Genomic DNA, 25,474 nt, shown 5'->3' with positions numbered 1-25,474 from the left:
AAATAATTGTATTGTTTTCTCTAAAAAGATTAGGCAGTTAGATTCTAAGGTTGGAACTGTTTCCATAGCAATGGCCTGTTATTCATAGCAGTGGTTTGCTATTCAGAATTAAAATACTTGAAACAAGTGACAAATAATTTACAACAAACCGTCATTATCGGGAAATATCCCCTTGAATAACCTTAAAGAAGTTTATTCTGCGATAATGCGAAGCTTGCTGTACAGGATCCACCTTATCAAACGGCTACTAACTTAAGAAAACAAAAAACAAGATTATTGATTTAAATTGCATTGCATGAAAAAAATATTGTTGGTTAGATTAGACGGTTTGGAATAGTCCAAAGCCACAGTCTGCTAAATATAGCCATGGCCTGCTGTCATGGAGGCAATAAGATGCTGTTTGTTCCCTATGAGTGTCCTCTGGGGGCAGCAGTCCCTTGAGGGGAGGGAGCGGCCTAATGACCTCCTGTTTACTGCAGCCCCCATCATTGACGTACACTGGTTGTGTGGTCAGTAGACAGGGGGTCCTAATGAGAAGTGAGAGGACAGTGGTTCCCTGGGAACTCATTAGTGATGATTTGTAAAGCTAATACGATAACAGAGTTAGGTCAACAGTGTAGTTGGATAAAGCTAATATTACACCTGATGCTTTCATGGAGTTCAGGTCCCCAAACATTGTTGAGTGAGAGTAAAAACTCCTTCTGGAGGATCTTCTAAACAAGAGGAGGACCAGGGATGTTGGTTTTGTGACAATAAGTTTATTAAGTAACTGAATAAGTACAGCAACGGTGCTCTCCTATAAGCCAGATGAAAACACGGGCTACATACATCAGGAACAAACAGTGACAATTAGCAGATAATATCATATCATAAATCTGTGCTTAAATAAGTCAAAAAAATAAATCCTTCTTTATAACATCAATTGAACAGTCTGTGTCAACCAAAGTGAGTAATACGATCACACAAAGAACACCTGTGACATTCCAAACGAATCTAAACCAGAACTCAAAGCATTTAAATAAAGTTCAGAGCCCACGCTACGCTGGAATGTGGCGTTACCATGGGGATCTCATAAGGCATTACTGGGACACGGACGATGTCATACCTCAGGCACATCGGATGACTTCAGCTCACCATACACAGCTCTTGAGTTAGTCTGTGCTATAGTTCTGTAATCTAGAGAACTTCCAAAGGTTTGATCAACCTGGGTGGTTGCTGGGTTTTATTTTTAAACTTCAACGGCTGGACTCCTTGGGAAGGAATGTGCTTGTTTGAATCTCTTGTGGTAGAATCATTAAATAATGAAGTATAACTTAAGCACATCTACTTTCTAAGAGTTTTGCCCAGAAAACGTCAGGTAGGATCAGACACGCACTAAAGACCAGGGGGATCTCCATGGCGATCCAAAATGGTCCTTTTGGTAAACTCCTTTCTGCAGGCTTGCTGCTGAGCTTGTAGCTAGCTGTATATGTATTAAACTTAGTAACTCTAACCAAGTAGGCACTGATAACCACATGGGGAAGTGTAGTTTGGCTGACTAGTGTGTGGTAGGCAGAGGACAGCCCATAATCTCCTTTAAAGGGTCGGACGGTTGCTACCCAACTCAAACCCTAGCTCTAAACGTTCTCACCCCCTTACGATGCTTAAAGTTATAGCTCAAGGTTAATAACTTGGCAAGAACTAACTCCATGACTGTATAAAAACATAGTCAACGGGTCAGAAGATGAGAGACAAAGTGGTAAACTGAGAAACAAGTCCTGAAGAGCTATGGCTCTGAGCAGTGAAACATAGAAGACCTTTTTCGTCACTGTTATCCTTGTGATAGTCAAACATAAGACCCGTTATTCATAAACAATCCTCATTCATTTCTACATTTGATTTTAAGGTGATATTATAAACCATTTGCTTTGTGCCAAAGGTCACTACCCACAAGGCCACAAAACCTACCCATGATGAGTCTGCCTCTGGGGGAGGAGTGTGTGTGTGTGTGGGGGGGGCGGTGAACGGGCTGAGGTTGGCTCTGATTGTCGTGTAGTCTAGTCTCGTCGGGTATCTCAAGAAACGTGGTTTTGCTGCCCCCTGCAGAGTTGAGACTATCTGGCACAACTTGGATAGTGTGGCGGGGACTGAAACCAGCCACCAGCCACTTATAAAAGCTTGAAATGCTATTACCAGTAGTGAATAATGATGTGCCAGATAGTGAAACTTTAATTTGAGCTAAGTGACAGCGCCATTCATTTGAGAGGTGCGGATAAATCAGTCAGCCATTATTCAAATATATCTAACGGACCAAGTTCGCCAAGTGGGAAGGATCAATAAATGGTTACCTTTGGGATGTAGGACACTGGCCTCACACTAGGAACACAAACACCAGTAGTCACACCTGTAGTCACACATGTGGTCACACCTGTAGTCACACCTGTAGGAACACTTGTAGACACACTTTTAGGTAAACTTGTTGACACACTTGTAGGCACACCTGTAGGCCCAGGTGTGACCATACCTGGCTCAAATAGCCCGCAACCCAGTTACAATTACAATTAGGGCATTTAGAAGGCACTTTTATCCAAAGCGACACATACACACAATGACACACCGACGGCAGAGTCAACCATGCAAGGTGACAGCCAGCTCGTCAGGAGCAGTTAGGGTTAAGTGACTTGCTCAGGGACACATCAACACTCAGCTAGGAGGAGCTGGGAATTGAACTAGCAACCTTTTGGTTACAAGGCAACTGCTCGACCTCCTGAGCTAAGCCGACCCCAGTTCCCATGTTGTAGAGCTGGGTGGTGGGTGGATTTGAGCCGGGTGAGTGGGTCTGTGATTCCGGTTGTGGTTCAGGTCTGGACTGATCCCTCAGGAGAGACATGGGAAGATCAGACCTGAACCAGCACACCTTCCTCCCCTGACGGTTCCATAGTTTACTCCTCCTCCTCCTCCTCCTCTTCCTCTCCAGCCATCACCTCCACCAGGAGCTCTGCGGTGCAGGTGGCTTCTCCCAGACTGTTGACCGCCTTCACCGTGTACTTAGCATCATCATCCCCAGACACCTGCACACACACACACACACACACACACACACACACACACACACACACACACACACACACACACACACACACACACACACACACACACACACACACACACACACCTTTACCTGTCTGTCTACACCCTCACACACATACACCTGTCTGTCTGCCTGTCTGCAGAGATAGATACCTTACCTGTCTGTCTTTCTGTCTACCTACAAAGAATCACATGTTCCTCATAGCTATCTATAGTAATAATAGAGATACTGAACCTCAATCAATATAACAATGAAATAAATAAATATAATCTACCAACTTTAACCAGGATTATATTATGGGATGTCACCTCAGATATGACCAGGCTACAGTTGCCCTCCTCATCATAGTCGATTTGGAAGTGCCGGGTCTCTCTGATTGGCTGATCATCCTTATACCACACCACCTCCGGGTCCGGGTAACCTAGGAAACCAACAGATACACTTAAACTGGCAATCTGGTAAACCAACTCTCCACGGGTAACCTAGGAACCAATAGTTCTCACTACTGGTAACCTAGGAAACAAACAATACTCTTTACTGGTAACCTAGGAAACCTTCACTACTCACTACTGGTAACCTAGGAAACTGAAAGTACTAACTACGGGTAACCTAGGAAACCAACAGTACTCACTACTAGTAACATAGGAAACCAAAGGATAAACAGTACTGGTAACCTAGGAAACCAACAATACTCGCTACTGGTAACCTAGGAAACCAGCAGTACTCACTACTGGTAACCTAGGAGACCAACAGTACTCACTACTGGTAACCTAGGAAATCAACAGTCCTCACTACTGGTAACCTAGGAAACCAACAGTACTCACTACTAGTAACATAGGAAACCAAAGGATAAACAGTACTGGTAACCTAGGAAACCAACAATACTCGCTACTGGTAACCTAGGAAATCAGCAGTACTCACTACTGGTAACCTAGAAAACCAACAGTACTCACTACTGGTAAGCTAGGAAACCAACAGCACTTGCTACTGGGAACCTAGGAAACCATGAGATAAACAGTACTGGTCTACAGTACAGTTCAGTTCTGGCCTACTGGTAACTGGTCAGTACTGGTCTACTGGTAACAGGTCAGTACTGGTCTACTGGTAACTGTTCAGTACTGGTCTACTGGTAACTGGTCATAACTGGTCTACTGGTAATGGGTCAGTAATGGTCTACTGGTATACTGGTTACTGGCCAGTACTGCTCTACTGGTAACTGGTCAGTACTGGTCTACTGGTAATGGGTCGGTACGGGTCTACTGGTAACGGGTCAGTACTGGTCACTGGTCAGTAGTGGTCTAATGGTGACTGGTCAGTACTGGTCTACTGGCAACGGGTCTGCTGGTAACTGGTCAGTACTGGTCAGCTGGTAACTGGCCAGTGCTGGTCTACTGGTATCTGATCAGTACTGGTTACTAGTGATGGGTCAGTACTGTTCTACTGTTAACGGGTCAGTACTAGTCAACTGGTAACTGGTCAGTACTGGTCTACTGGTAACTGGTCAGTACTGGTTACTAGAGATGGGTCGGTCGCGAACGATTCGGTCAGAACGAACGAATCCCGAAGGAGAACGACGAGAACTGATTCCCAAAACAAGAGAACTGATTCTTTTTTTTTAAACATATAACAAAAATATGGTCACGTAAATAAAATATACAAACAAACAGAGCTTTGTCTCCCCGTGACCTTATATTGATTGAGTCTAAAACGTTCTCAACGATTCAGCCAGGTAGCAATCGCGTTGCCATGGCACATGGGTAAACATATGATAAGGCACCGCCACACTAGTTAACTAACGATCGCTGTAGGCTTCAATATCTTGCAAGCACTTTGTTTTCTTTTTATTTTGTTCTACATCACAATTGCATGCTTTAATAAAGTATTGTTTTTACCTACCATTACGAGTCTCGTTTTGTCTAGTAGGGAACACAATGGTGATTCACTGCTTATTAGCACTACTTGGAAGACGCCATTTAATTCTTACTGCACCCCATTATGTATTAAGGATATTTACGAAAAAAAGGCACGTATGTGCTTTATATATTTGCTTAATATTTACACTTAACCTGGGTAATTTCCCCAGAACATTAGAAAGTAGTAGGCTACATGCATGTTGACATTTATTCCATAATTTCCGATTCCCTGCCAAATGAAGTAACAGACCATCTGACTCAACGAACGAATCAAACAAAGAATCAACCAAACGAATCGTGACAGGGAACCGAACTGAAAGAACTGATTCTGGGAAAGTAACCGTTTTGCCCATCCCTACTGGTTACCATCTATCTTGCAGTGGAAGCGTGCGGCACTCCCCTCCACCACCTCCACGTCCTTCATGACGGAGCTGAAGGTCGGCTTCCCCTCAACCTTCTGGTCATATTCTAGACACTCCAGGAACTGGTTGTCCTCTGCACACGGATACAGAATACACACACACACACAGACAAACAAACACACACAAATACACACACAAACACACACACAAACACAGATGCAGGTCACACACACAAACACGCAGATACTGGATACACACACACACACACACACACACACACACACACACACACACACACACACACACACACACACACACACACACACAGATTACACACGCACACACACACACACTAAAATGTAACATGAGCAAAAGTGTGTAGAGCATCCAGTAACACACACACCTTCTGTCGGGGAGCCCTTCTTGGCACTGACTCCAGCCAGCATGGCCATGGAGGACAGCCTGCTGATCGCACGCACAGCATGACCTGTTTTCTACACGCACATACACACACACACACACACACACACACACACACACACACACACACACACACACACACACACACACACACACACACACACACACACAGATACACAAAGGACAACACAAAGCTTTTATCCAACGGTACATTTTGGGCATCTTGCTCTAGCGTGCCAACTGGCAGATTGAGGGAACAAACCAAGTGCCTCCTTAAGCACTAGACCATTATTTCCTGTCTACCTGCCACAACCTGCAAAGGATATACTTCCTGCCTAGCTGATACCTGTTACGTCCTGTGGAGAATATACATCCTGTCTACCTTTCTCCACAGGAAGTGTCAGATGCACTTCCTTTCTAACTGCCACTTCCTTCAAATAATGTACTTTACTTTGTGTGTACCTGCCACTTCCTGCGGAGAATGTACTTCTTCATCCTCTCCTTGGACAGCTTCTTAGCCTGCATGGTATTGGTGTCCTGCTTCAGCCAGGGGTGTTCTACACAGCTGGCACAGGTCAGACGGGCCCTAGGGGGAGGCTGGGGGTTAGGGCCTGAAGCAGAAAGGTTTCTAATGAATGACTGACCAGCAAGTCTATATGAGATGTTGTGAGGGGTCAGCACTTCATGTTCTTCTTCAGCAGGTTGGTGATGAAGTCCTTGGCGTCATCAGAGATCTCGTCAAAGGCCTCATCCTCAAAGTCCCAGGTGGCCGAGGTCACGTTGGACAGGGTCTCGTTGTCGTTGTCCCCCATGAAGGGAGAGAGACCGCTCACCCTGGGGGAGAGAGCTCCGTCAGCCAACCTGGACCACACTGGTCTAGTCTGGTGTGGGCTACAAGTACAGTCAGGGGTAAGGGTTAGAGGTCAGGGGTTAGGGTTAGAGGTCAGGGGTAAAGGTTTGAGGTCAGGGGTTGGGGTAGCGGTCAGGGGTTAGGGTTAAGGGACCTTAACCTGTCTGTAGGGTTAGGATCAGGGTTTAGAGGTCAGGGGTAAGGGTTACAAGGGTCTTACATAAAGTACTATATCTCCTGTCTTCCACATGTCTGTAGGGTCAGAGGTTAGAGGTCACGGGTTAAGGTTAGGGTCTTACAGTAGTTCTAAAGTTATAGTTATAATTATGATGCCTACCATGTCACATCTCTAGCTGTACGTTTGGTTATTAAACCTGACTCTTTTACTTTTTTTTACTTTTGCTTGTTAGCTTTTATATACTGTAGAGGTTAGGGTCAGGGGAGGGGACAGGGGTTAGAGGTCAGGGTTATATATTGTGTGTAGTCCCTAAGGTCCTGGAGAAAGTAGTTTATGAACAATTGTATCAATATGCTGTGGATGCCAAACTCCTCTATGAATTCCAATCAGGGTTCAGACAGTCACATTCAGCTGACTCATGTCTACTGTAACTAACTGACTCCATAAGGGGCGAAATAGATAGGGTCATGCCACATAGCAAACTATGTGGCATGATCCTAATTGACTTACAGAAGGCCATTGATACGGTCGAGCATAGCTGACTGTACAACAGGTTGTCATCCTTGGGCATGTGCCCTTCCGTCTTAAGATGGTTTGTTTCCTACCTCTCCGGTAGATCCCAAAAGACTGAATTCCAAGGTCATATAACCAAAGTACAACTGGTAATTTGTGGAGTTCCACAAGGGAGCGTCATAGGGCCATTACTGTTTTTAATCTACATCAATGACATGAAGTCCGCCTGCAATGAGAACTTGTTTTTAGATGCTGATGATTCAGCTATTATAGCCTCCAACAAAAATGAGCTTGTGCTGCATGCCATTTTGCAAGAGGAATTCAGTAAGATCAGGGTCTGGCTATTAGACGATAAATTGTCTCTCTGCCAAGACTGCACAAGAAAGAGTTGTCTAGTATCAGCCTTGGTGGGCAGCTCTTCCCTGCTAAGCCCTCAGTGACCTATTTAGGATGCTGTTTAGACAGCAACCTAGATGGGGGGAGCATGGCTTCAAAGGTCATGAGCAAGGTAAATGGCCGATCCAGATTCCTAGCTAGGAAAGCTCCATTCCTTGATGCAGTGAGCCTCAGACTGCTAGCTAATTCACTGGTTTGATGCTGCTTTGATTACGGCCTTGGCTCATGGTATGGTGGTCTTACTAAGGCCCTAAAAGACAAACTGCAGGTTTCTCAGAATAGGTTAGTCAGGGTAGTGCTGGGGCTCACACCAAGGGATCATGTGGGTAAGCTCCAGTTCCAACAGCTGGGCTGGCTCCCCCTCGAGACTAGGGCAGTTCAGCTCCAGCTCAGGGTGGTCCATAATGTTTGCAATCACAAGTCACCGGCATACCTTAAAAATCACTTCATAGGGAGTAGGGATGCCAATGCTTACCACACCAGAGCTAGTAATGCAGACTTGTACTTGCCTAAATTCAAAACAAACATTGGTAAGTCTACTCTCAAATATAGTGGTGTGGTGAACTGGAATAAATTACCGTTGGATATTAGGAGCATAGACAACTATCATTGTTTCAGAAAAAGGGTAAAATCCTGGCTCATGGTGAATTTAGATCCCTAGTGACACTAACATGCCTTCCTCAATGTGAGTTGTTTTATGTTGGTGTTTGTCTATGTATGCACTTTGCACTTTAATCAGACCCTCCAGGATATCGCGATGTTGCGATTTGCAACTTCAACGCAACATCAACCAATCACCGCAACTTGAGGGCGGTGTCGCAATTTTAACCAACTACCGCAACTTTCCCGCAAATTTGACCAATCAGTGGCGTCGTCTTGAAGTGACGTCGACAAACTACCTTCCGCCTTACTTCCGTATTTACTACCTCAAGCGATTCAAGCTTTCATGCAGCATGTGCGCGTCCAACGCTTCACACTTGCCGAACAAAATAACTGCGAAAGATCGCGAAAAGGATTCGGCTTAGCTCAGGAGGTTGCTAGTTCAATCCCCAGCTCCTCCTAGCTGAGTTTGATGTGTCCCTGAGCAAGACACTTAACCCTAACTGCTCCTGACGAGCTGGCTTTCGCCTTGCATGGTTGACTCCGTCGTCAATGTGTGTATCAGTGGCGTAAATATCGACGTGCAACCGGTGCAGCTGCCCGGGGCCCAGTCGGCGTCAGGGGCCCATTGACGAAGGGAAAAAAATAATATCGCCCAGGGCGGCAAATGTGTCGGGGGCGCCCTCTGGTAGCTTCCTTAATTAATTAACAAAATTATATGAAACCCTCACCACAGTAAGTAGGACAACGCGACTAACCTGCCCGCTCTGAAGTCCTGTCGAGGGGCACAAAGTAAACATTTGCACCCGGGCATATCACGGGGAGGAAATTATTTTGCACTGCATGCAATATTGTGGTGGAACATAAGCGGAAATCTTCCATTGATAAGCATTTTTGCACCGCGAAACAGAACTACAGAACTGCAGGCAGGACGTCAGACGACGAGGCAGATCACTATGACACAGGCTGCTGCATCCAAGTAAATTGCCAGCGCGGAAAGAATCAAGAATCAATTATTCATAGGACCATTTATCCGTGTTTTTGTTCTTTTAATTAAGGTTTTTTTCAGTGATTACTTAATGTTTAACATCATGAAATTGCAACTTTTATCGCAACTTTCACTTCATCTCGCACTTTAATCAAAACAAAAACATTTAAAAACACTGCAACTTTCATCGCAACTTTTTGGAAAAGCTCATGCAACATCAGGCATTTAAGGCCGCAACAATCTAAAAAAAGGCCCGCGAAATCCTGGAGGGACTGAATTTAATACAGAAAGTAAGGGTTAGGGAAGATTCTTTTGTATGTTTAGCCTCTCATAGTCTATTTTTTTATGATGTTTAATATACATTTTTTGTTTCATGCGAATATATATCCTGTCTTGTAACATCAGGGACCATGATGGAAATAAGTGCTTGCACTTTGTCATGTTTTTCTTCTATCCCTTGGATATGTCTTTATTCCAAATAAACCAAATCGAATAAAAAATCAGGGGTCAGGGGAAAGGTCAGGGATTAGGGTTAGAGGTCAGAGGTTAGGGTCTTACAGGATGTAGCAGATGACTCCTATGCTCCACATGTCTGTAGGGTAGCTGATGGCCTCATAATTTATGACCTCTGGGGCCACAAACTCTGGGGTCCCGAACAAAACCTTCAGGGTCCCTGCACTCTCTGGAGGAGGGGGGGGAGAGTAGTAGTACTGTCAACGCTGGCAACATCACGCCTGTACACTGTCATAGTAGTAGTATTAATACTCAATACTTTAATAGTATTACCTCCGTACTGTGGATCAGTAATAGTACTGTATACTGTATTATTATCAGTAAGGTTTGCTGTGGTAGTGATAGGATTACTTAATTATGTATTGCTAGCATTATACTGTTAGTGCACGACTAGCAGTCAGCCTAGTAGGTTTGAACCAGCCTTGCTGGAATGTTTCTTATTCTATTTATAACACAGGGGTAATAGTTTATAACAAATGCTTTGCATTGGAGTAACCATATATGAAGTCTGCATTACCCAGGCGTCGTGCCAGGCCGAAGTCGATGAGTTTAATCTTGCTGCCAGTCTTGTTGACACACATGATGTTCTCGGGTTTGAGGTCCAGGTGGACGATGCCCTGGCTGTGGATGTAGCTCACCCCATCGACGATCTGGAGCAGGTACTTAATCACTTCTCGCTCTGTCAGCTCAAAGTCCTCATCGATGATCCTCTCAAACAGCTCCCCGCCAGAGATCCTGTTCACACACAGTATACACTCATTATACAATACATGTTACACACCTTATACACAACGTTATACACACGCCTTGGGCACAACGTTATACCATTATACACAACATTATACATAACGTACAAGCAGTATTCAGTGTCTACATACATCTCTAGCACCATGATGATCACGGAATGGTATGTGTTGTATAGTTAACAATTATTCGCCGAAGGCGAAGTGAATAGTTAGGGGGCTATTCCCCAATATTCACGGAGCCTGAGCTGAATAATTGTTATAGTATATACTACAAATGAAAAAAAATAGACAAAATAAAGGTTTTTGCCCGGATATTTTTGTTTTTATTAGCGGTTTATTTGTTTTTATTAGCGTGACGAGACGACCGATATCCCGAGTTTGAGATCTCAATCATGGTATATTGCAAAATAGCCGGAGATAGCGAACCAATCAAATTGCGCCACTTTAGGAGGTTCACGTCTAGCATATACTAATATAGTTTATATGGAGTACAGTATAGTATAGTCTATAGTGTAGTATAGTATAGTCTTTAGTGTAGTATAGTATAGTCTATAGTGTAGTATAGTATAGTATATAGTGCAGTATAGGATAGTATATAATGTATTTTATACCATGGTCTGGGGGAATACTCGATTCTGATTGGCTGCAGGGTGTCCATTAATCCCTGATATATGGACACCTGCTAAGTAGTTCCAGTCAAAATGTCTGTTCAGCCTTCAAAACGAGAGCTGGTCAATTGTAAAAAATGCATTAAACTGTAATCAGAAAACGCGGTAATATGTTATACACCGTATAGTATCTGTGGTATAAAGGCTGGGACGATTTTCAAATTATAAATATGTACGCTTTATGTTGAAAGTATAGACCGTCGCGATTCTGATTAAGACAAATGACTCTGTGATTAGTCTTCAAAACGAGAGCTGGTAAATTGTGAAAAATTAATTAAACTGTAATCAGACAACGCGGTTATATGCGATATAGACCCTAGAGTATCTGTGGTATAAAGGCTGGGATGAATTTCGAATTATAAATATGTACAATGGATAACATTTGCTCTCTGGCTCATAGCTGAGCGGACTAGAATATCTCCCGTTGCAACGTTTCCGTTGCATAAGAACCTTACGGGAGGGTTATAATTGTTCCAGGTATTAGTCAAACCCTCAGGCGTTACCAGGGAAACTAAACTATGGCTTGTGAAAAACTTTATATTTGGATTGTAAAACGCATGAAAATATAAATTAATGGTCTTAATTTCTTTTTCTTTGGCAAGTGACCATGGTATAAGCGGGAAAATGCCCTTCGAGGTATCCATTATCAGGAATTAATGGACGAAGCAGAGTCGGGCATTATCCCTTACTTATTCTAATTCGCTTAAGAATGCTTGATTCTGATTGGCTGGGAGGAGGGCATTAACCTGGCAAGTTGTCTGCTTACTTGATATCCGTTCACTTGCATGGGCCTTCTCAACTTCTGGCAGTCAATTCTTTTTTGATAATTGACCGTGGCTAAGCATAATTGGCCACTGTCAAGGAAATTTGATTTTTTGCCTCTGATTCACGTCTTTCGGATCTATGGAAGTATATCTGTCTCATCAGATTTTGAAAATAAAAGCCATTGAATTTTAAGCATTGAATATTTATGCATTGAAATAACGGATCAGATTTTTCTTGCCTCTGAATTGAACTCTTTAAATTGTCTAACTTTATTTTATAATGTTCACAAATGCAAAATCTAATATTCAAAGTAAAAAATGTCCATATGCAAAATTCAGATACAAAATTCAATGTATAAAATTAAACTTAAATATTTTCAACATCCCCAAATTCAACATGCCAAATTCAGCTGCAAAATTCAATGCATGAAATAAATTCAGTGTTAACATCCGGGGACCCAAGTAAGAGCAATTGATCCAGGATGCTAGATCACGGTTAAGCAAGGAGAGCGAGCTATATTTAGTGTATATTCTGAACACTAAATATAGTGTAGTATAGTCTATACTTAGTGTAGTATAGTATAGTCTCCTATAATGTAGTATGGTATAGTATAGTCTATAGTGTAGTCCGGGCCGGGCCTGTACACCTGGGAGCCTTAAGCAGGATAGTTTTGGGGCCCTGCTTTGCAGTTGATAGAGTAGTTTTGCCACAGAGAACAAGCAACTGTATGCATTCATAACCCTTACGTTTTTTATCCGTACCTTTTGAAACATGATCAGCCACAATTATTTTACTACCTATTTAGTGAAACAGTCAAAGTAAAGCTTACACACTGCATAATTGTCAAGCTTTACATACATAATATTCTCAAAATGAAGAGGTCTAAACTCTCTCGTGCGCAGGGATGAAAACGCAAAAACTAAGAAAAGAAAGCCCAGTATAGAGGTAAGTGACCTCAGCCATTATAGTGTCAAATTAAATAGTATTGTGCATCATCTAATATTGCTGCCACTCGGGCAGCTACCACCAGTGTTGGAAGTAATGCATTACTGCACAAAAGTAATGCATTACTGTAATGCATTACTTTTTGCTGTAATGCGGTAATGTAAGGCATTACAAAAAAAAAGAAGGTAATATTTCATCTCAAAAAAATCGTACTCTCTTACTGCTAGAGGAGAAGATCACGGCAGCAGCGGAGACCAGTGTAGTCTTTTCGGTCGGTTCTCCGTATCAACAGTAGGGCTAGAACGGAGCGAGAAGACTACAACCGCCTTTCCGTTTCCGGTCAAGGAGCAATGAGTCATCCAACCGAAATCAATGGATTTACAAAATGGCAAATAAATCACGACAGAAACTGTATTTCGCTACGATACTTGATTTTGAACGTCAACGAACACCACTAACAACTCGGTGAGTTGCACATTTCTGAAAACAAACGTTTATGGTTGTTTTAAGGACAGTTTTGTGAATACCCATAGCCAGCCATTGTGAAGCAGGCAGGGGCGATTCGAAATGAGCCAAATACCCGAGACAGGACCAACAGTCAAAATGTTGGTGTCAACCACTCTATTTCATCCTAGATAAACCAGAAGTCAACCGTAGTAGGCTCTAGCTCTATTGATTTCAACAATATGAATACCTAAAGTTAAAGTATTGATATTATAAAATGTCTTGCACCATGAGCCATAACTGCGACCACTATATTGTACTTTTGTTAGCCTTAAGCCTAGCTTAGTCATTATGCCATACCATATCACCTCCTGCTGTGGAATGAGCTGCATTGAACGCAAGAAGATCTATTGAGAACACCAAATCCATATTTCCTTTTATTTTGGTGAAAGTAATGCAAAAGCAATGTAAAAGTAGTGTAATGCCTTACAATTCCAAGACAATAATATTGTAATGTAACTAATTACTTTGAAAAGACATTAACAAGTAATAAATAATGCATTACTCTTTTGAAGTAACTTGCCCAACACTGGCTAACACTAGCTAATGCCTGTTAACTTTGCTAGCTAGCTACATATTACTAACTAACATAACTTCACTGATAACCCTACATGAATGTAAATGTAAATGACCAGTGTTTTTTTAATTGGCCAGTGCCCAGTTTCCCGATAACGACGGATCCTTGCTCGTACGATCATTCTCACGATGGATCTTTCGAACCATCGTTAATTTCTTTGGAGCGTTTCCCGAAACTTCTCTGAACATGAACGCACATTCGCTGCACTCACGACGTTCATAGGATTGTACCTGTCCACTGACATGGTGCTGAAACGGGCTATGATGCAGGGGAAGACCCAGGAATGTCGCAGGAAAATGGGGTTAAAAAGGGTTAAAATATCTCCCCATCAAGGCCAACCGCAGAGTAGCCTCTGAAAAGAATAGATTGCAATAATATGAATACTAAAGATATTAAAACAATTGATTAGGCCTAGGCCAACATATACATCAGTCCTAATCCTGAACGCACTGTGCATACATTTATTCACGGCATTTCCCCCCCTGAAATAATTCCATATTACAAAAAACCAAAATGGCTTGTGTGACAACTACATTTATATTAATGTGCGGATTTTTTAAACATATATTTTGCGCAGCAAGAGAGCCGACTTTATCTGATTCCGCATAAGGTTGCATTGATCGTCTCTCTAGTATAGAATATTTGTAGACAATAAAAATGCAACGTTCCATTCATACATTATCATTCAAACGCGGCTATTGCTGACCCGATTAGGAGAGCTTGGTCTAGATCCTGCCCATAATGTTGGGCAAGATGAAGTAGGCTATATGCAGGGTTCGAGTTATGATTCCATCTCTGTGGGGGTCTCTTAAAGTTGTTGACGGTGGGGGGAGACTGTACCGGCCTTGCGCTGAATTTTGACAGGGGGGGGGATATAGGACGGAAATATGGGCTATTATGACACGGCTCTTCTCAAAGCCGTGGAACGCTCCTGTTCACTTGCATGGGCCCTTCACAACAAGGCCAGCTTCTTCGTTTGCTAAGCGACTTCAACGTCTTTGGCTAACTATTTATCTGCTGATCAACACTACGTATGGTAAGTTGGTAACAAATAAATTGTAAAAAAAACACCTTGTGAAGTTATTTTTTCGTTCGGCAAGTAGCCGCTCATTATCAAAAATAAGCCCCTTTAGGTCGAAGCTCCTCCGTTTCGCGTCGGTGTCCGGTTCGCCCTGTCTGGGCTTATTTTCCCGATAATGACTGGCGTTCTATTATCCCACTTAACGTCAATATAACTCTGCATGTTGAAGGGAAAATAGCTTTATTTGTAATCACAATATTATGCTGTTGTATTTTCAGAGACCCCCACAGATATTTGAGTTTGCTGCTTTCATGGGAGCCAGACCTCTCTCAATGGGAGCTCAGCTCACACTGGCTCCCACCGAACTCGAATCCTGGCTATAGGTCTTTCTACACTGCCGAGCTGGTTCGGTCGCAGCTTGGCACGCCTGACGATTTCACCTTCTTATCTCAAGTTTCCTGTGTAAAACCGAGGGGGTCAAATCCCCCGTTTGTCACAGCGCGGGGTTTCTTGGTTCACTGGGGAAGGCGGGGCTGTTCACAGAGTCTTTCACCTCTTTAGAATAATTTGTATTATTGCATACTTCCGAGTGTTTTAATTTTTTTTTTAGAGAGAGAGCAAGCAAACAATTATTGCATACTTCCGAGTGTTTTAATTTTTTTTTTAGAGAGAGAGAAAGCAAACAATAAAAATACGTACAATTTAAAATAAAATAAATGTTATGAACTACACAAGTGTTGACTGATTTGTGCCAAGGTGTTTACCTAAAATGTGTTTTCAAAGTGATCCCTAAATGCCAGTCCACTCGGTTCCACACGGCCAAATTCATTGTCATGTTGATCACCATCATCATCATTATCATCATCATCATCGTCTGGCTGTGGAATGTTCCTCCGCTTGCAGAGGTTGTGTAGAATGGCACATACAGTGAATACTGTGCTTGCCCTCTCTGGGGTGAGGCGTATTTCGCCATGGAGGACATGAAACCGATGTTTCATCTGCCCAATTCCTCTCTCCACAACATTTCGTGTATGTTTGTGTGCTCTAGCATATATGGAAGAAATCAGTAAACAATAATAAATATGGATTCAACAAATAAAAGGCGTCAAAGAGCCAATACGATGTGTTTTACGCATAGGACTAAGCGTAATCTGCGTAATCACTTACATGTTATACTTTAACTGTGCTCCCGGTTGTGGATTGAGGTAGGGTGTCTAGAGCCACGCCTTGCATGGATAGTCACTGTCTCCCAGCAAGTGACACCCAACTGGTACATCTCAAAAAGCTGCATCCAGTAGGCTATGTTAAAATTTGCATCAAAAACAACCTGCGTGTTGATGGAATGCACTTTCTTCCTATTGACGAACACTTCCTCGTCTTTTTATGGCGCAATTATTTTTATGTGCGTCCCGTCAATAGCACCGACCACACCGGGCATACCTGCAATTGCCATGAAGTTGGCTTTGATCCTGTGTAATTGTTGAATGTCCAAAGGAAAGTTTATGGCACGGCTGACTGATGGTTGCGATATTTTTTAATCGTCGGCATTGCAAAGTTGCATTTCCCCTGTTGCTAAATAATGTAGTGTGGCCAAACATTTTATTTCGGGACTAATCTGATTATTCCTGTTAGTCGGGGATGTTATTGCATCGCGCATTAACTCCACAACAAGTTTAATACCCTAACATTTCGTCTCGCAGGCATTTACGATTCTTTGTGAATAGGTCTTACTGAGTTAGGAGTCCTCTTGAGGACTTTTAAGCTCTCCTAGACTTAGGTGCTACTTTTAGGCCTAAAATACTTTGTGAATTGCTCTTAGTGAAAAAAGTTAGGAGTCCTAAATTTAAGAGTGACACGCCCATTATTTTTAGGAGTTACTCCTAAATTCGCCAGTTAGGACCTACTTTTAGCCCTAAGATCCTTTGTGAATACGGCCCCTGATCCTTCATGTTCACCTCTCTCTGAACTTTGTAAGTAGAACTAGTACTATTGTTGCTGTTTTTGCCATTAGGAAGTCTAGATGAGTCAAATTCTAATGCTACATCAATTTGGTAAATAAAGTCCCGATACTATAATTTGAGATCGGCAAAAAGAAAAGTAGTGGTACGATCCATAAAAAGCACCTTTGATTGTGGTTTGAGTGCATAGTTAATCCAGTTAATGGGAAATAACTGGCAGTGTTAGGAAAGTTCACTTTCTACGTGAACTAGTTCAAAGTTCAGTTCACAAATTTTAAAAGGAACTACTTCAGTTAAACGTTCAATTTAAAATTTTGAACTAAGTTCACAGTTCCAAAAAATGAACTAGTTCTTTTTTTTTTAATATGTTGCTGTGAGCTATTATTTGTTTCCGGTATTTTGAACATTGAGCCTCCTTTGTGGTCTCTCCAGGATGAAATAGAGTGGTTTAATCAAGTATCGTAGCGAAATACAGTTTCTATCGTGTTTTATTGGACATTTAGCGCATTTTGTAAATCCCATTGATTTCTGTTGTAGGACTCTTTGCTCGTTGGCCGAAAACGGAAAGGGGGTGTTCACGTTTGGTTGTAGTCTTTTCCCTCGGTTCTGGCCCTACTGTTGAGTCGGAGAACCGAGCGAAAAGATTACAACCAAACGTTAACAACCCCCCTTTCTGTTTCCGGCCAACAGGCAATGATTCTAGGAGGTATTCTAGTCTGCTGAGCTATGAGCCAGAGAGCTAACGTTATGGATTGTACATATTTATAATTCGAAATTCGTCTCAGCCTTTATACCACAGATACTCTAGGGTCTATAGCAGTCATACTCAAGTAGCAGCCCGCGGGCCTTTTGTGGCCCGCGGGGTGTCTATTAATGGCCCTCGAGCTGTTTTGAAAAGTTTTTTTAATTATAAAAAAAAAAAATATATATATATATATATATATATATCGTGCTGGGCGCTCTTATTATGAAACCGCGCGCCGCGATCTCAATACGAGGCTGGGGGTTGCAACGATAAACAGATAGCACTCCAGCCCACAGACTGCTCCAGCCCTCCCAAACTCGAGGCAGACAGTCCATCTCAGCAGCAGTCAAGGCCGATTTAGGGTCGTTTTAGACGCAGAGACGTAAGCACGTAATTTACACAAGGGACTTGTTTTAGACAAGTTTTGATTTACGGTTCCTTTAAGGTTCCTTAAGGATTGCGCGTGTTGCAAGGGGATTCTCCGCCAGAACAGTAGGGGGAGCAACGAACGAATCTGTGGGCGTGGAAGTGTAAATCGCTGGCTTGTTTATATTTATAATTATCATAATTCTTTCTTGTGTTTTCTTCTTCTCCTTCTTCAAAATTCTTCATTCGCTTCTGTCACGGCCTTTTAAAAATGGCGCTATTATGCTGTAAAACAGGAAATGTGAGACTCCTGAAAGGATGTGGTTAGCTGGCCAATCACAGTCTTTGCGAGCTGCGTAGGGCCGTAGTGTTTTAGTCGCATAGTCAGGAATTTTGGCCGACGCACTTAAGCACGTAAGGGGGGATATTTTACCGCAAGGGGGGGTTATGTATCTTACGTGCTTACGCGTTACGTCTAAAACAGAGCATATATCGGCCTCAGTCACACGTATACCGACCGGCCCCTTGAGTCACTGAAATTTTTTTTTGTGGCCCCTCATCATTTCTACTTGAGTACCCCTGGTCTATAGCATATAACCGAGTTGTCTGATTACAGTTTAATTCATTTTTTACAATTTAACAGCTCTCGTTTTGAAGAATAATCACTGCGCCATTAGTTTCAATGGGAATCGCGACGATCTATACTTTCAACATAAAGTGTTCATATTTATAATTTGAAATTCGTCCCAGCTTTTATACGACAGATACTATAGAGTCCATAGCATATAAGTGTTTTTCTGATTACAGTTTAATGTAACAGTAAGCTGACAACACCGCAACTGCAAATTAACCACACGGATATAACAACACAGCGTTCTGCGTGCGCTTCCGCCGTGTTGATAAACAAATAACCCCCCAATTGAACGAAGTTAAACCGAGTGAGCGTGCCGTTCACAGACCCCAGAAAACGTAACGTTCAACCGCAGTAACGTTCATCAGGCAGTTATACAGTACGTTCAGTTCACGTTCGCCCAAAATATGAACGAGTTCCTCTACTATCGTTCAATGAACACGTTCAGGCACAACACTGATAACTGGCACGCATAAAAGTGTCCTTACAGTGTGCTTAAGAGCTTTGCACAGTTTATGGAGTTCATCCATTGTCATAACTTGTTAAATATCCTTGAACATTCTTTGTAGCATTTTAGTATGTGTAATTTATTAGACTTGATCCATTTTTGCTTTTAGATAAGGTAACCGAATCAGGATCGCTTTTATCTCACTTTATTTGGTAAAGTTTCGGTATGGTAACTATGAAGTAAAAGGAGGGGAATACGTATATACATGCGTGGAGAGACGTTTAGCGGGTCATTGGTCTAATATTTTAGAAAATAATGACATCGAGGCCAGCTCAGATAGTTTCATTAAAAAATTAAATGACATTGTAACGCACTTTACAAAAAAAGGTAATTCCAAGCAACGTAAAAATGATCTGCCCTGGTTGAACAAAAAAATTATTAAATTAATGAAAAATAGAGAACGCTTTAAAGCAATCTCTAAGAACAAGAACTGCAAGTGACAGACACATTTCTACGAAACAAAGTTCTGAGGATGACTCGCAAATTGAAAGCTGAGTTCTACATTGAGACGCTAAAAGGGGCAAATGGTAATGGAAAGCTAATATGGAACAATTTAAATCAATTATTGAGACGGGACAAGTCCAACAATCTAAGTGATCTACAGCTCCAGGTAAATGATAAGCTAACTAACAATCTAGACATCATTGTAAATTATCTCAACAGATTTTTCATTAGCTCAGTTGAGGAACTGACAAAGCACTTTAACTGCTCGCAGAATCCTCACAATCCTGTCGATGCAAGCAAACCAATGTTTAGCATTGAAGAAATATCTGTCCTGGAGGTAATATAAATAATCTCATCCCTAAAAAGTTCAAAGGCCAGAGACACATTTGGTCTAACTAGTGACTTTTTGAAAACCCATAAAGAGGCTCTTGCTGACCCAATTGCACATCTTGTAAATCTATCCATAAAACAAGGAGCGGTACCATCAACATGGAAGATTGCTAGGGTCGCCCCAGTCTTTAAGGCTGGGGACAAAACAAAATCTGAGAACTATCGACCAATAAGTATCTTGACCATAATTTCCAAAGTAGCAGAGAAATGGGTTACCACAAAACTGACAGAACACTTAAATAATGGCTATGCCACTCTTCATCCAATGCAGTTTGGATTTAGGAAACTTCACTCCACAGAGACTGCTACTTGCTATTTCCTGGAAAACTTAAAAAGCCTGCAGGACCAAGGCGGCTTTGTAGCTGCGGTATTTCTAGATTTAAAGCGTGCTTTCGACACCATTAATCATGACTTGCTTATTGCCAAATTAACCCATTTTAACTTCTCAAACAGCGCCCTCTGTTGGATGAAATCATACCTGTCAGACAGGAAACAGGCAGTAAAAATTGGTGATTCATTATCTTCATATCTAACTTGTTCTGCTGGAGTACCACAGGGCTCAATATTGGGCCCTGTTTTATTCAGCCTGTATGTCAATAACTTACCAGATGTCTGTAGAAATATTAAAGTGCAACTATATGCTGACGATACTGTACTATACTGTCATGCCAGCTCAATCAAAGAAGCTGCTGCAGTACTCTCAGGAGCCATGGTGCCAGTGTCCCATTGGTTCCAAAACTGTTGTCTACATCTGAATACAAAAAAACCTGTCTGTATGTTGTTCTCCCGACAGCCAACTGCGGGAGAGCAACCATCAGTCATGGTGGGTGGTGAGAGACTTGAGGTGGTTGAATATTTTAAGTACCTCAGGGTCATCTTCGATTCTAACCTTAATTTTAAGCAGCATGTTAAGAAAGTTAAAAACACAATTAAATTTAATTTATCAAATTTCAAGCATATAAGACCTTTCCTGACTATGGAGACAGCAAAGACTTGTATGCATGCAATGATATTGACTCACATCTCGTACTGTTACACAACATGGTCACATACATCTGAGAGCACTTTAAAACCAATCAAGTCTTTATTCAAGAGAACTCTTAAAACGCTAGACAAAAACCTATATACTACCATTATTGTAAAATTACAAATAAACACAAAATCATGGACTTCGATAGTTTTCAGCTGTTTTTGGATGTCTGTCTAATCTTTAAGGTTCTGAATGGTCTAGCCCCTCCACCATTACAGAACTTTATAAAGAAGAAATCCTCTAGAATAAATACCAGAGCACTAACTAGAGGTGACTGAAATACAACGCCGCAAGACCAAATTTGGTCAAATGGTGGTGTCCATCAGAGGAACACAGTCCTGGAATATATTACCATCTCATGTTAGAGACTGTGCCACTTACACCACCTTTAAAAAATACCCTTAAACAGTGGTTAGTAGCAAGCCAGACCTGCTCTCATATGTAACCTTTGGTCATTCTACTTTTCTACATGGACTCTTGATGTGAATTGGGACCTATTTTGTGTGTAAAAGTGTTTTTTTAATCTATTTTGTATACTGGTATGTTGTTTTTATTTTCTTGACTTGCCTTAGGACAACGGATGTAAATTAGCAACTAAGCTAACTCCGGCATATTTATATTGATGCTCTGGCTGACACGTTAATTAATGTGCACTGTCCTAATCAAATAAATAAATAATAATCCGAGGTTTCCTTGCCTGTAGAGTTTTGTCTGTTCTTCTGCGTGCGCGCTGTTTAGATACGAAGTAGGCGTGGCCTATATGACGTAGTACGTGCTCTGATTGGCTATGGTTTTGAGAGCCCGCCTCCCGTTTTACTCATGTGTGATGGTGCTGCCATCTTGTGGCTTTGTGCAGTTATTACAGCTTATATGCTTATTTGTGTCACAATTGTTAATAGTTAATTTCATGTAAAATATTCATGAGCATCTTTAATTTATTGATGGAGTTTGTTTATGTATTTTTATGTGTTTATGTATGTATATAAGTTATTTAAGATAATTTAAAATAATTATTTTAAAAGATTCAAAAGTTTGTTGTCCATGCATCACACATTGTTAATGCAACGTAGTATAGTAGAGCTATAAGTGAAAGAAAAAAAGAAGAAAAAACTGCTAAGCAAAGTAAAGGTAAATCAGTTATAGTTTTTCTCAGTCGCTTTGGTACATTTCTCAGATCAGAATTGAAATTTGAAAAACAGTAAGTGCATTTCTCAAAACAATTCGTGCAAATAGCAAAACACCATGGATTTCATGCAAAAGCAAGTCACTTGCTCAAAATCCTTAGTTTGTTTCTCAAAAGTAAATATCTGTGTCAATGAACATGTCAGTGCCTTGTGTCATTGTGTACGGATAAAACAGTCAAATTGCTTAGTCATGTTGTCAATATAACAGTGTACTCCGGAGGGATGTTCTGATGTAAACCATGGCTAAAGTTTTGAAGACAATTATTGTAAATTGTAAGTTACACCTTAGTGTATGTGGGAGATTGATGCAAGAGACTGGACAAGATTCACATTTACGCTTTGACTGTTTGTACTGTCATTTGTTGACAGACCATGTCATTGCTAGAAATGTGAACATAGGAAAATCTCCTTAGGGTAAACTGTACATGCATTGCTGTAGGAATTACAGTGCAGTCATCCTACACCTCCTGACCTTCCTGTCTGTTGGGCCACAAATTCTCAGACAATGTAACATTGTGTTGTGCTCCAGCTATATATATACTTGCCAGTTCAGGGTTCATGAGATTCACCTTTGAGCTATTCCAGTAAACTGGTTGATCGTTGGTTGATCTTGAACACTTCACACATTTCCCTTCTTTAGAGAAAGTCAAGATTTACCTGTCCTGAATTTACCAATTCAGGACAGATTTAGAAAAAAAGTCTAATGGAAATGTATAGAAATATGCTTGACATATTACGACAACTTGTTCAACCATTTTGCATGTAAAGACTTATGCAATGAACTAATGCCTAAATGTTGTGGGGGTGAGACTATTCAATAGAGACCCATTACAATAAATGTTGATCAGCATGACATAAGCAATTGATAATGTAGGAAAGAGCAGAGAGTTGTACTTAATCATTTGCATGAATGTACCACAGCATTTGCAACTTGTTCAAAGAAATTGGAAACTGCTTTTTTGATGTGCACAAACGACACAATGATGTGAAGGCTGAACAGGTAGTTTTGAGAATTTCAATTCTGATCTGAGAAATGTACCAAAGCGACTGAGAAAAACTGTAATATGTGTCTTCAGTGATGTTTAGTAGTAATGTAAATTAACAGGGCAACGCTCCGCACGCTTTTAAAACGGGGGACGCAAAACTCAATCTCGCCTAGGGCTACCAAAGGGCTAGAACTAGCACTAGGGGAGAGAGCGGGAAAGAGGCGATGTCGGACAAAGGTAGCGAGCTTCGTTTAGCTTTGTCATGTACTGTATCGTCATCGTCGTGGTTGCCAGTTTGGGATCAGTCAAACCAGCACCTGCGCTGAATCAAAGTTCATGTTCCTTGCTTGTTGCCCTCTCAGCAACACGTGTAGGGTTGTCAGGTCAGTCGGAATCAGGTCATTTTAGGTTATCATGATCAGACATTTATACACAGTAAAAAATCTTAATTCCACCATTGTTTTCTTACACTAACATGAACTGTATGTTTAGAATGTTTCCTTTCTTATCAAATAAATTGCTTTGTGAAAAAAATAATATATTTGCAAGTAACCATGAAGGGTTACCTGGACTTAATTTAAACCACCACAGCTCCTTTTTTATTTGTGAACATAGGATCCATTTAGTTTCTTACTTTTTTCTGTTCAAACTGGCTGAATGTGTTAGGCCCAAGTCTCCCTGAAAGTGCACTATTTTATATAATTTGCTGTAGTGGAACAAAGACTATAGAGGTATGTTCATGCGAAAGATATCTGCTATTACATCTCAATTTTTGCACAAATTTTTTTTTGTAAAAGCAGCACTGTATGACCGTTTGACTGTACGACCGACAGTATGACCGTATGACCAACAGAATAACTGTATGACCGCCAGTATGACTGTATGACCGCCAGTATGACCATATGACCGACTGTCTGACCGACAGTCTGATCGACAGTCTGACCGTATGACCAACAGTATGACTGTATGATCGACAGTATGACTGACAGTATGAACGTATGACTGTATGACAGACAGTATGACCGACAGTATGACTGACAGTACGACAGTTTGACCGACAGTATGACCGTATGACCGACAGTATGACCGTTTTACCGACAGTTTGACTGCATGACCGACAATATGACTGTATGACCTACAATATGAAAGTATGACCGACAGTATGACCGTATGACTGACAGTATGATTGTTTTACCGACAGTATGACTGTATGACCGACAGTATGACTGTATGACCGACAGTATGACCGTATGGCCGACTGTCTGACCGACAGTCTGATTGACAGTCTGACCGTATGACCGACAGTATGATTGTATGAACAACAGTATGACCGACAGTATGACTGTATGACCGACAGTATGACTGTATGATCAACAGTATGACAGTATGACTGACAGTATGACCGTATGACAGTATGACCGGCAGTATGACTGACAGTATGAAAGTATGACCGACAGTATTACCGTATGACCGACAGTATGATTGTTTTACCGACAGTATTGCTGTATGACCGACAGCATGACCGTATGACCGACAGTATGACTGTATGACCGACAGTATGACCAACAGTATGACCGTATGAACGTATGACCGACAGTATGACTGTATGACCGACAGTATGACCGTATGACCGTAGACTGCCAGATTAGAGTATATTTTGAGAAATACATGTCTTCTGTGCGTGGAGGTATGGTGAGCTTGGTCGGTATGGTAATATGGCATTCGTATACCTTAAAAGCTAAACAATTACCAACCATGTTTCTAAAGCACTTTGTCAAAATCCACTGTCAAACAGATGTTAGCGAAATAATGTGTGTACCGCTTTAGGGCCCAGCCTGCATTGTAGAGAGGCAGCGGTTCGGAAGGGAGAACTTCAAACAAACCTTTTTTTTTTTGTTTTTTCAGTTATAGGGCCCTATCTTGCATCCAGCGCAAATTACTTTATACACTGACGCATGTATCGTTGCTATTTTGTAACTGGCGCAGAGCGTTCTTTTCCCTCCACCGCCACGCGTCGGTATATTAGGGAATGATCTTGCGCCCAAAGGGGCGGTTCAGCAAAAGGAGGAGGCGTGTTCTGGCTCAAACGTTCCCTGGTGCTATTTGCAGTTTCAGAAAACAATTCCAGCGCAAACCAGGAAATACCTGGTTTAAAGTCAGTGGCACGTTGTTCAGATGCTATTTTAAGGGCGCATACATAATG

General features: G+C 41.6%; 1 protein-coding gene across 1 annotated transcript in view; it reads right to left on the bottom strand.

Annotated features, from left to right (window-relative positions):
- Positions 1–738: 738 nt before the first annotated feature.
- Positions 739–25,474, bottom strand: part of mylkb (myosin light chain kinase b) — an 82,265-nt gene continuing 57,529 nt past the window's right edge. The window contains exons 13-20 of the mRNA XM_030380912.1: positions 10,321–10,538; positions 9,849–9,972; positions 6,447–6,599; positions 6,228–6,351; positions 5,749–5,839; positions 5,350–5,478; positions 3,379–3,491; positions 739–3,050 (exon numbers count right to left, since the gene is read on the bottom strand). Coding sequence (XP_030236772.1) covers positions 2,922–3,050; positions 3,379–3,491; positions 5,350–5,478; positions 5,749–5,839; positions 6,228–6,351; positions 6,447–6,599; positions 9,849–9,972; positions 10,321–10,538 — 1,081 coding nt within the window. The 3' untranslated portion in view covers positions 739–2,921. The remainder of the gene's footprint in view (positions 3,051–3,378; positions 3,492–5,349; positions 5,479–5,748; positions 5,840–6,227; positions 6,352–6,446; positions 6,600–9,848; positions 9,973–10,320; positions 10,539–25,474) is intronic.

The sequence above is a fragment of the Gadus morhua genome, chromosome 16, assembly GCF_902167405.1.
Source record: "Gadus morhua chromosome 16, gadMor3.0, whole genome shotgun sequence".
NCBI lineage: Eukaryota > Metazoa > Chordata > Actinopteri > Gadiformes > Gadidae > Gadus > Gadus morhua.
This window is presented reverse-complemented; position numbering and strand designations above follow the sequence as displayed.